We start from the raw sequence: 13,275 nt of genomic DNA, 5'->3' as shown, positions 1-13,275 counted from the left end.
ATTATTTTGCATTCATTTCTTTCTGCTTTGTTTGCATCTCCATCAGCTGACAGAAAATTATTTGCTTGGCCCTGACAATCTCTGCAAGAGAGGCTCCATATTGCAAAGGGAAAAATAAATTGCTTTTTTTGCCTACATCATGATTCTGGCTGGATGTGAGAATGAATTTCAATGGTGCCGCGATTAGTTTCATATCAGATTTTGGAATGAGGGAAACGTTGCTCAAATTCTAGGGAAAATAGCATATCCCGCACAATATCTGCATGTAATACTGCAGAACAATCCTCTCCTCGTGAAGTATCTGTGTTGCATGTTTTCTTACTTGGTTAAAATGTACAATTAATCTTCTTATCTGTAATTTTTCCCCTGGTAATAGACGAACATTGATGTTGCTTCTGGTTTTTTTCTCCATTTCAGTCTCTCACCTTATTTAACACACTTCTTCTTCCCTGAGCACTGCTCCATTTTGTGTTATTCCATAATCACATTTTTGCTTTTTCCTTTTCCTTGCTTTACCTGAGCTCTTCCCCCTCCTATTTTTTCATCCCATTTAATCCAACCATACACAGTCTTTTTTGTTTTGCCTTTTCTTATTGGAACCTGCCTTTGTTCGCCTCCTCATTTTATCTAAAACACGCATCTTCTTCCTCTCTCCCTTTGCAGAGTGGAAGCGGTGGGCTACCAGCGAGTGCTACAGGTAGACCTGGAGGTGAACGGGCTGATGGTTAATCAGGGGGGCAGGGAGGTGACGTGGCAGGTGGAGTATCCGATCACGCGCACCCTGACCAGTGAAGTGCAGACCATCATCCGCCTGGCACCGCAGGACCTGGGCGGCATCGTGCCACTAGCCATGGTGAGGAATGAGCAAAGTCAGAAGTTTGTATGCATATGGATATTTGTGTGCCTGTATGGCCATGTACAGACCAACTTCAGCCTTGAGTAAAACACAACAGCCTCCTTAATCCTTTAAATGGGATGTGGATGCAAGGTTGTCATGCAAAAAAATTGAACCAGAACTTCTGCACTGCCCGATCGAATCCAATTCACCAGGTGTGCATGTATTTCTACTATAGAAAGGCCTGCACATATTTCTTAATTATACTACTGAAGTTGAAAGATTAATATTGTTGTGCAGTGTTTTAATATATGTTTCTGGAATTTATCAGATTTAATGTCTTACTTGAACAACTATCGTCTACCAATGTGGCCCTGTATTGTTTTAATGATGCAATTAGTACATCTTCTGATTCACTGGGGGACGTGTGTTATTTTTCTAGAGCTCTGGCATGGTGTGATTACAATCCTACTCCCTTTGACACAGGGACGTGTTACACGCTGACACACCCGTCTGACATCTGCGGCAACACAGTAAAAGTGGACTAAATTAACCCAATTAGACTGAATATAATTTGGGTCAAAGCTCGGTTTGGAGGAACAGTACCTGTGAAGATCTCAAACCAACTGAGATGAATGCAAATCAGCCAGACATTGTTTGTTGTTCTTTATTCTTTTGATCACTTGTTTTGAAGTATAACAATGACTAATAGGTATATTAGTATATTATTATACTGACAGCTATCAGTGTTAGGGTTTTCAGGTGTGAGCAGCTCTTTTTTAAACAAAGCACCCCATTTTAAGACACGCAGAGGACAGTGATCCGAAACATAGAGACAAGACAGTTTCTATTTTTTGTTTCTTAACGGTCAAACTGTGAAATGTTTTTGACTGGCCGAGTCAGCTGACCTAAATCCAACTGAGCATGTTTTGCAAAAGCAGAAGACAAGACTGAAAGCAATGTCGTGTAATGTCTCGCAGTCATAGATTTAAGTATTTATTGCTCACAAATAATGCAACTAATAACACATAAAACTAGATGGCTTTAGTTGTTAACTTGTCAAATTACTGGCTCTCCTCTAAAATGTATAAAGAGGGCTACAATTTCAACACTCTTCCTCTTTCATATGACACATGGATATAAATACCCTTGATTTAATGTTGACTTTGAGCTAATCCGCATCGTTTCATGTTAAATCCAGTGTGAAGCACAAAGCTAACACAAACAAAATGTGTCAGTATCCTAATACTTCAAGAAACAAGAGAAAGCTGAAAAAAAAATGTAATGAAGTAAATCTCACCAAAAATCCAATTCTGATGGAAAAAAAACTAAACAGATAAACATCAATAACCCACATTACTGTTTATCATGGTTTCTGGGATGATAGTTTTGGCGGTTACTAAGCAACGACTTCTTTTACTTGTTGGAGTGCAAATAGAGTAGCATTATTGATGGTTTAAGAAAAATGGTGAGCAAATACGCTTCTATTTAAAGAGAGTTGTTTGCCGTTTTCCCTCAGTGTGAACAGACAGTTTTTTTTATGTATTTTTCCAAATGGGCATGCAAGTAGGATAATATATTCAGTGATTAACAAGAGACATCATTTTGACTGATCCCGTGTTCTGTTGGCTCCTTAGCCAAGACTTTGGATGCAATTTTTTTTTGTGGCAAAATACATCAGTGTTTAGACTCCTTATTGGTAGTAATAAAATCATAAAATAATGCAGTGGCCTCATAAAGAAAAGCCAGGCCCGAATACTTTTAACACAAAGCTTGTACTTTTTAATTGTCAGTCAGCTGCACAATGCCGCTTTCAGTTTGCTGACTGAGAAGTTAATTGAGTTTGGATTTTAACAATCCAAATTTGAATGAATTGGCGAGTGGCCTCAGATTGCTAATTGTATTATGATAATGAGTATGTAAACCTGATAAATTGTTGCATAATTGTTTTCCAAAATGAAGAGAAAATAATTCAGAGTGTTGCAAAGAGATGAGCAGTTTTAATTTCGTTCACTGATAATGGCCACGTAAAAATCAAAATGCCTTCAAGCACTTCATAAACTAGTATTATTATTTCTGAGTAGCCTTTAGACTTTGACCACATCTCTAAACTTTTAATATTTTATTAAAAGTGAATAAATACTGAAATTATAGCTTATTTTATAAATAAAGAAACTAAATTGTCTAATGCACACGTGATTGACAGGTCTGTGTACTGACAGTGTGCAGGAATTCAACACGGACAACTTATCAGACCTGCAGTAATTAAATTGATAAATCAATTAGTCATCAAATTAATCAGCAACTATTTTAAGACTCGAAAAGATATTTTAAGGAGAAATATTGAATCATTTCTGATTCTAGTTTCTCAGGTATTTGATGATGGCCTATTAGTCCCAAAAAATAACTGGTAAATAAATTGTTGATAAAAATAATCACAAGTTGCAGCCGTGATGTTATAAATAATAACCACCATTATTAAAATAATTCTCAGTGTGTATCAAAATGTGGAATCAAAGGGAAGAGCAGTAACTGTAACATGAGACAAAATATTGTAATATAAATAGGTCTAATACTTGAATCATCTACCACATCACAGACAAACACATTTACCTGACAACAGCTGTGAATCTCAATAATCACAAAAATGTGAGAAGTGAGAGTCACTTTTCTAATGGTCAATACGACCGGCCAAATGATAAAGAAAATGAACTGCTTTTTAAATTGGATAGAGAAAGTAAACTCTCTAGTCACATGAAAGGAAAAGTCTTCATCTTCATGTCAAGATATCAAGTAAAAAAATATTTTTTGGACTGTACATTTTTTTTTATACCTGCTGAGATACATTAACACTCAGCATCTGAGGCTTGTGTAGATATCTAAAAAAAAACAAGTTTTATCTAAAAAATAATTGAATTGTTCAGGGAGGACAGGATGAGCATTTTGGAAGATTTATTTTGATACTTTGTGCTTTTTGATCACTTAAATCTGCATAATGTAACTCAGAATATTAATTTGAATGAATTTACTTGGGTACTTGAAAAGTTAAAGTAACTTGAAATAGCACAATGAAAAACAATCTAACACTTAGAACTAACACTTAAAATATGACATTTGCATTGTTATTGGATCCAGCTGTTTGGTGGAACATTTGCTTTGATTGGAGAGGCTGTCCATATTGTCTCAGTGAAATGTGATTTTTCATGGTTGAGGACTTCAGTAAATTGTATGTTTATATTCACATGATCTGGTCTGTCTACATTTTCACTGCAACGCATATCAGTTAGGCGGTACAATTTTGCAAATGTGACACTAAATGCCTAGTTCCAGTTTTAATGTACAGCGGATTTACAGTTTGCAGCTTCAATTGCACACAAACCAAAGCACAGCCTGAGGTCTTCAAGACCAACCAGAACTTTGACATCTGTGCATCGAGACATCTGATGTCCTCCTTTTGAAGTTCACGACTGAGACAACTTCTGACACTTTTTCTCTGGGAGCATGTTTTTTTTTTTAACATTTCTAATGTTCAGCGTCATGGCATTTATACAATACTGTTTTATTATTCATGAAGTACACTGTGCCTCTAAAGGGAAAACACATGCTTTGACAGTACATAAGGCACTTTCAGACTCAACTAATGAATTAAAGACAGTTAAGTCAGAGTCAACACATAGTGTGATTACACTCAGTGTTAGTAGTTGACATCAGTCTTCACCTTTGCAGCAGAACGTGGAGATAGACTCCAATCATTCCTGGCACTCAGCAGTACTTGTCTGTGTACAAAATGCCAGGGACCCCTTTTCAATAAAACTCTCATCTCCCTGTGATCGCTTCTGGCCTACACTACTCCCACAGAGAAACGCGCACACACACACACACACACACACACACACACACACACACACACACACACACACACACACACACACACACACACACACACACACACACACACACACACACACACACACACACATGGTAGCTGCCTGCCAAACATGAAATGCACAACTCGTGCTTTCCACTTAGCTCTTTAATTTGACATCTCCTAAAAACTGTCCTCAAGGATAACTGTCTGAAATTGTGACAACTACATTAATAGTGCTAAAAGAGAAACACTGAGTGTGAAAAGATTTCTGAGAGGAAAGTGATGGGAGAAGACGTACAACAACTATGTGGAAAAGCTTTAGACAGTAAAAAAAAAACGTCATAAACTCCTGAATGTGTAGACTCAATGCAACCACTGTAAAAAAATAAATAAATAAACAAGAAAGATCAGTATGGATATTCATCCTGCAGCAATTCACAAAGCTCATCATTATTTCAGAACAGCTTTTTTCCCACTAAAATATAACAGGGCAATTTGTATTGTAGTCCAATCGATGACTCGCAGTATTGTGTCTTTTGTGGCTGCGCTGGATATTTTAGAATTCTAGTTTAAAGCTGAACACACTGCAGAAAACATGCATCTCAATAAGTGAGCTAACATTCAGTTTTAACATTATTCTTTCTGGAAATGAGAGGACAATTCTGGCATTGGGATGAGATAATTACATTTCTTCCAAAATACATTTTCTCTTGTTTCAGGAATATTTAATGTATCGTTATCTTCAGTGTGGTGCAGGTGAAGCATGCATGCATGCGAAAAAAAAAACTTTTGGGCGCTTGTTTTTATTGAACATAATCAAAGTATAATGTTTACATAAACTATTGACATTTATGGAAAAATATATCAAAATATATATCAACAACCACCCATAGTGACGTGGCATGACTAACAAGCTATTAGTTTTCTGTTTGACACATATCACCCAGTTTTGAAACATATTTAGGTTGTATCTGATTACCTTCTTGCAGTAGACACAAGATGTTGTTTGTGTTTTGTCAACGTTTAGTAAATGAGTTATCGAATCGGGAAGTTAGAGTATGCCAACTTCTTTCACAGAATTTGTCTTTTCTCACGTATTGTTATCTAATGAGTATGTTTGCTTTCACATTGTGCAACTTTTGTGAAGTTGCAGATTGATTTCCTGAAAATGTGATCACCAATAATTGCTTTATTGTTCACTTATACCCGGTGCTTGTTGTTACAATCGTTTTGTTCTCATTATCAGCTCAGCAAAGCAAAGTTGAAATGCTTTACTCACGGGTGTGTGAATTGACCTGGATATGGAGTGTCTCGAGCGCAAAATAATCTAATGTATGGATCCCTCTTCTTTTTTCTCCTCTCACAAAAAAATAGAACCAAAATCACCATTAAATACAGATAGAGGAAACACTGCAATATTAGGAAATGACACTTAATATTGGAAAATGTGTGAGAACAAGCTGATTTGTATCAAAACAGGCTGAGATGAGTGGATTTCAAAAAAAGTGCCTCTTTTTGAGGATTTAATAACAGATTACGATTCACTCAGATGAAGAGTTTTTGTAGCGTTTCCCCCCAGTGGCTCTTCAGTTAATAACACATTCTGTTTGAAAGCTCTTAAATCAATACATTTAACAGCCCCAAAAATCTCAAATGATCAAAAGTACAAACTGAAGAAGACCAGCTAAGAGAAAGTTATCGGTTCTGTCGATACTCTTTTCCTCTTATTGTATTAGAGGCCTTGGACATTAATGTGATATTCAGGACTCAGCGAACTCATCTTTTGAGTGGCTATATGTGCTTCGGATTAAATCATTTTGATTATTCCAATTCTAAAGAGAGTATCAAAGAAAACTGGGATGCTGAACTGTACAGAAGACAACCTGGAAGAAGAGAGAGACGAGAAGAGAGAGATTGCGAAAGCGTTTCATTAACACACTTAAAAGACGGTACATGCAGAGAGCATGTCAGCTGAGTGCGCAACACTTTTACTGCATCCTCCCATGAATTTTTTTATCTGTCTCATGCTGTGCTGTGCCTCTCTGGTCTTTCATTAGAAGAGACAGCCAGTGTGGCCCTCATTGCCCACAGTATACATCCCAACTGTCATCATTAGCATTGAACTCATAGCTCCTAAAACTCCCTCCATTTCAAACTCAATAACATTAGCTTTGTGCTCACAGTCCCATTACATTGTAATCAGAGCCAGCAGCAGGACGTTTTTTTCGGTCACGGGTAAGCACTTTGTTATTATAATAATAATTGGGCAAAACTGTGATTTTTCCATTCTGACTTCATACAATTGTTTGACAGATGGCGATAGACAGAGGCAACAAAGACAACAGAATTAATAGGAAGCTGTGTCCTCTGCACGCAACAAAAATAAGTTCAAAAGAAAACGGTCCTTGTGTAATTTACACAACGTGCTATGGTGGCATTAGGACCAGCCAGCAGTATTCCAGCAGGCTGACATCCATCACACTGTCTCATTGTCAGGAAGAGTATTTGAAGAGTATATTATTTTAGCAGTATCAGCCTCAAATGAAGTGTCATTTGGGCTCTAATGCAGGCATTTATAAAAATGAGGTAGAAGGAAATTAAAATCAGGGAAAACAAGGTCCTCTTGAGAAACAATCATCCCCAGTCCTGATCATCCTGAACTTCAAGTCTGAGAGGGAGACACGACAACAGAGAGACAGAAACATCAAAACAAGGAAACTCTGCTCAACCCAACAACAGTTTTAGTGTTATTTATTTTGATCAAGAGGACCTTGTTTTCCCAGATTTTAATTTCCTTTTACCTCATTTTTATAAATGCCTGCATTAGAGCCCAAATGACACTTCATTTGAGGCCGATACTGTTAAAAACACATCTTCTGAAGGATCTCTCCAACTGGGAAACAGTGTCAGTTTCTAAATGTCATTTAACAACTCTTTTCTGTGTAGCAGTTTCTTGTTACTGATCAGCCAACATATTTACCCAGAATTAAGAGGAGACGGAAAATGTTTTTTCCTACAATGTTTTTGACAATTTACTTATTGATTTATAAAACAATTGTTTCAGCTCTATTATTTTACAATAAGATTAAATCCTATCAAGGATTTTCAAAGGTAGCAACTGTGATACAGCGTATATATTTAAAACTGAACAAACTGAAACTGAACTAAAACCATTTTTAGCCACCCAACAAATGTCCAACAAAGTCCAACATTTACACAAATTTGAGAACCACCATCTAATCAGTTGGATTTTAGCCTGCGTAACAAGTCCCTCGTCTCGCTTGCTCAGAAACTGCAACCAAGCTTTCATTGACCGAATCAAATAGCCCTCATTTGCCCCACTGCAGTTTCTCTGTGGCTGAAATAAAATTCATGCCATCCTCCAAATAGGAATCTTTGTAACTGTGAGCATGAAGCAGAGATGCAGAGAAACAGCAAAACTGGCTATAACACATGCACATGCTGTGCATATCATCTGTACAGCGCGCACATACACACACACACACACACACAAACTTTATATCTCCCACCACCCAACATGTCTCTTTTGCTTCTCTTCGCTCACAAGCTACAGTTTCAATGTATGTCAGTCAGGCTTTACTTTGAAGCTAAGCCAGTCCATTATGTCATTTGTTGTTGTTGTTGTTTGTTTATTTCCGCTGGTTTGCCTCCCCTCATCCTTTCTCTCACTCTGTCAGTCTGGCTTCAGAGTATTTTATTCTGCCAACTTGGGCCACGGTCCAGTCCAGTGGAGCTCTCTGGTTTATTCTAATCAAATGGCCTCCAGAAACAGGAAACGGGTCCTCACAATATGGACTGGCTTTATCAGGGACAGCCGATTTATCACTGCTGACGTTGCCTTTTCCTCTCCTACTGTTAGAGGCAGGGAAAGGCAGAGGCAGAACAACAAAACCGCAAAAAAAAAAAAAGGCTTAATATTTAATCTCACTAAAAGTATTTAGAGTTCACAGTACACAATAACAAAATCCAATGATCGCCAGGCCAACAAGTTATAAATCAATATCTAATTAATAAGGAGAATATAAATCACTGCAGGTCCTGATTTAATAATCAATGGTGGTATTTCTTACTCCTGGTCATGGCAGAGTGGCCCTAAACTACCCCCAACTCCTTATTTGCAAATACTGCAATTACAGTTTCTTGGCCAATTCTGGTAAATCAGTCAAGACACAAGAGATGATTATTTAGCCTATTTCATCATTACAGAAAACCTCAGATCGGATTAAAGTGCACTTTTTCCATTAAGTATCTGATGTATGTGCAAAATAAGTATTAATGTAGCATGTTAAAAAAATGATGGTGTTTTATTAATCTACACTCACCTCCCTAGTTATATTTTCTCCCAATGTAGCACCTTTCAGCAGCTGCGCCTACAACAACTGACATCTTCCTTATGTGGAGAAAATTTAAAAAAAGGCATTTTCCATCTTGATCGCTCGATCACATCATCACCATCATGGTTGGTTATCAACACCTTGCTCCAGCTTCTCCGACTTCGGCAGAATAGCTTGGCTTTTTTCCCAAGCCAACTGTGGAAAGATTACATTGTATGAACCCCGCTCTCCCCTGCTTTTGTATCACTGTTTCTGAAAAAGAAGAACAAAAATAATATCCTTGGGAGGTGTCGATTCCCCTGCCCTCGCTCTCATTTTATCTCCTGCGATAGGCTGTGAGATGTTCCGATGTGTGTGAGTAGCAGGGAGAAACTGTATAGGTGCTGGAGGGAATAGACTTTTTGATATGTTTGATAATTGATATGAACCGAATAGCTGAGAGTGCTGCACAGGCTATATAAATCCCACTCGTAAGGGCTTTTGACCAAAACAGCAAAGGGCCTGTGAGCTCGCTGTCAATCTCAGCTGGTTAGTGAATAGTTGAGTTGTGTTTTTTCAGGCGGTCAGAAGCATCTGTTCACTCACTGAATAATAAATTGTCAGCCAGTGTTAAACAGTGTTTACGCTCCCAGATCTAAGATAAAGCATATCTCAGATGTGTCCCTTCCCTCCTCCTCCAATCCCGTTGAATAAGTGTCTAAGATTAGTCGCTACCTATCATTTTATGACTCCTGTAACACGCCTCCTGTGCTTGTACAGGGTGTACTGTAGCAGCGCAGGAGACACAACACACCACCTCTATTTGTATATATAGAGACAATTATATTGTTCTAAATGTACTGAATGTCCTTATGTTTAAGTCTGATAGTCTGCCTTCAGTTCAGTGTTGCACTGAAATCGGAGAGGCATCAGATTTCCTCTCTGGCATTGTTGGTCAGATTTAGGCATTAGGAGTGAGGGTAGGAATAGCAGGACAGGTTACCGAATCTGATGGGTGACAGATTTCAGTGTAACACCAGCTCTCCGAGTTTATACAGTTTGGTAGAATTTACATTCTTGACCTGCAATTAGTTAGTAATTGGCTTAATCTAAACTTACAAGTTAGACTGGATGCACCCAGTAGTGGAAAGACAAAAAAAAAATTATAATCACGTATGACTTTAGTTTACATCACAGCATGTTTATCTCCCCTTTTAGAAAGACCATAGTTGCAAGAAAACAGCCGCAGCAAAACCGTATTTCAACGGCATTTAAAATGTTTTTCAGTCCAGTTTAGGTTTTAATTATATGCACTAAAGATCTGTTTTAAATTGCTCAAACATGGTCAGTACAGCTGATTTGTTTGCTACATAAAAATTACTTCAGTTTTGTAGATAGATGGATGGCGGGCTAATTGAGCAAACTAAACATATTGACACTGTCAGTAAAGTTATACGGAAGTTTACTCTGTAAATAAATTTTTCCCTGAACTAGTCAGCTGGGACCGGACCATATGCAGCATGTACTCAGTGCACCCTGACTGACAGACACACAGAGACCTCTGCAGTGAAGAGACAGACAGCATCTGTAAATACTTTATGGGTTTGTTGACGGTTCACCACCCCACCAATGTGGCGGCCCACTGGGATTTGTCCTGGTATGCCCAATAAGCAGAATATCCGTGACATAATACAATTAGTTGTCTTCATAATCTATCCCTACATAGCCAGTTAGCATGAACAGCTGTTTTCTCGCTAGTATATAAGAAAAGTTACAAGTTCAGCATCAAACTTCATTCTCTACTTGCATAGAAGCTGTCCCCAAGCAACACCAATGTTAACTCTTTTTCTGTTTCTATTTTGCCAAGAGTTTTATCCATCATTGTGTTTACTGTTCCATTCATCATAACTACAGGTTAGAATACACCAGCTCTTTTTTTCACTTGCGTCAGATGGACAGCATGACATCAACACTGCAATTACTTTACATTCTATGGATAATCTTAAAAGCTGTCGTTTAACTTTGATCATTTTAAAAGGTGATGTTTCCATAAAGCCAGAGAAAGTTTGTAGACCACTGTAGAGTGCAGACTGGTGGTGCAGTGGTCACCTTCGCAAAGAAAGCAACTTCCTATGAAGAGTTTGCACATTCGATAATTAATTGTTGTCTGTCTATATGTGTTCAACTTATAGAAGGTTTCAAAAATTCAAGGAATTTATTTAGTTTATGGATTAAAGTGCCATTCACTCGCTTCCATACAATGAAGATAAATGTTCACAAATTAGTACAATTACTTCACGTGGACAGAAAAGTGGAAATAAAATGATTTGTGGTAGACCACATCTTTACTTGTAAACTGTTTGTATCCAGGACAAGTATGAAGATTTTAAAACCAACTACTACAACAAGTGTTTTGTTATTTGTTCTGCATTTTTAAAATGCATGAATACAGGGTAAGGATGCTTTAAACCCACTGTGCTTCTCAGCCATTGCTTAAAATAGTGGATTTGTTGGAGGTATGGGTAGAGCCCCCCATGAGAGTTTGTTTTCAAACCAAAAAAAACAAAAAGGCCCTCTCACAAACTGAGGGGAAAAAAATAATAATCCAAAAGTGCTTTCAAACATCCTTCATGCCCACCTAGTCATCAGATCTCAACAAAATATATATGTCAGAGTTGTGGAACAACAGTAGACTTTGTCCTTGAGCCTGCAGACATCCACGTACACTCTAAGCAGTACCTCTGTCAGTCGTCTACCTTACACATTCACACCCATATCAGCCCCCGCACAGTTCACCCTTGCACCCCAGCTCCACAAATGCGTAATGGCCTTTCATCGATTCTCCCCGCTCTCCCCGTCTTTCTCCTCTTTTCTTGCCCTGCTCACTGCACTGCAATAAGAGGTTGTTTAGATAAGCTGCTGCATAATGAGGAAAATGTCTCTTTTTCCAGCTGGGCAGCAAGGGTGGGTTTGTCCTTATGTGTGCCAAAGTTCATATTTTTTAATGGACAGAGGTGTGGGTTGGTGTAGAGTATATATGGTTGTGTATGTAAGCCAATCATCTCGCCATTTGGAGACATAATTGTTTATCTCTCTGCTGAGTGTAAATAGGCCACATGAATAAGACATGCATTTCAGGACTTCATAATCCCTGGCCGGTGTTAGGCAGCCAGGCGCTGCCCGGTGAAAGGTATGGAATATTGAATGGAAAAATGCATCACTCAAGGAGTCTTGTTAAATTTCAGTGAATTCAAAATGTTGTGTTGTCGTCATCATGTGGATTATATATGGGTTTAATCTATATTCAGTTCTTTGTGGCACAGACAGTCTCCACAATGCATGTTGTTGTAGCTCGTTAAAACCTGTTTTTATGGTGTTGTTTAAATCTTAATGCCTCATAAGGAAACTGTCTATTACGCAGAGGAGGAAACACACACCAAGGACTTTTTTTTAATACATGCTTATGTGTCATCAGCATCCTAGAACTATCACAAAGATGAGGAACAGGGATAAGAGCTGATGTGCAGGTTTTTAGGTGGTGGGTAAAGGTTTTATATCATACACCACTCTCAAATCCATGTTGGGAAGGGGAGGTACGCTGTATTTTTCATTTTATGCAAACTTGCAGTGAATGAAACTTGCCCACAAGCACATTCCCACAAGTTCATATGAAGTCATTGTGAGTGTTTACAATTTTGCGTGTAAAAATAATGCTAAAATGCTCAGTTTTGCCAGGATACCTAATTTATTTTCTGCACTCTCTGGAAAAGATTTTGTTTCCCCTCATGGCAGGCCAAACAAATTCACAAAAGGCATGAGAAAGATGTGCGATAAATATTCATTCACACGTTTAAAACATGTAACAAAAACTTGAGATCATCTACAGACATTTTACCGAGGTTGTTTGAAAAGCAAAAGTTCAAGGTAAAATATTATTTCCCCTGTAACTTCAGTGAAAAGCAGAGTTTGGATAGGACTTTATTTTAAAAGGTGCCTCAGTAAAAGCCATGGCAGACAGTTATTATACCACTTGTGTCAGAACACAGATCAAGTTTCTGAGTCTCCTCTTTGAGATCTAGCTTATTTCACTTTTTTTTTTTTCCCCCCATACCTGTCTATGTATTTGGTCTTTATTTCAATTCATAGGCAACAAAAACAAATTTAAACACTTTTACTTTGGGGTTTTACCTCATATTGAAGGCACGGACTTCCTACATATATCTACAGTTGAGCTTTAA

The 13,275-nt window shown here is 37.9% G+C and overlaps 1 protein-coding gene across 1 annotated transcript in view; it reads left to right on the top strand.

Moving 5' to 3' along the window:
* The window catches only part of LOC138624012 (transmembrane protein 132C-like), a 143,120-nt gene that overhangs the window by 107,146 nt on the left and 22,699 nt on the right, over positions 1 to 13,275 (top strand). The window contains exon 5 of the mRNA XM_069703874.1: positions 664 to 853. Within this exon, the coding sequence (XP_069559975.1) occupies positions 664 to 853 (190 nt within the window). The remainder of the gene's footprint in view (positions 1 to 663; positions 854 to 13,275) is intronic.

The sequence above is a fragment of the Brachyistius frenatus genome, unplaced genomic scaffold (genome assembly GCF_029030835.1).
Source record: "Brachyistius frenatus isolate BFR_SWC_R1_liver_20210118 unplaced genomic scaffold, ASM2903083v1 Contig_3, whole genome shotgun sequence".
Classification (NCBI taxonomy): domain Eukaryota; kingdom Metazoa; phylum Chordata; class Actinopteri; family Embiotocidae; genus Brachyistius; species Brachyistius frenatus.
Note: the sequence above shows the minus strand (reverse complement) of the source record. Positions and strands in the feature narration are given on the sequence as shown.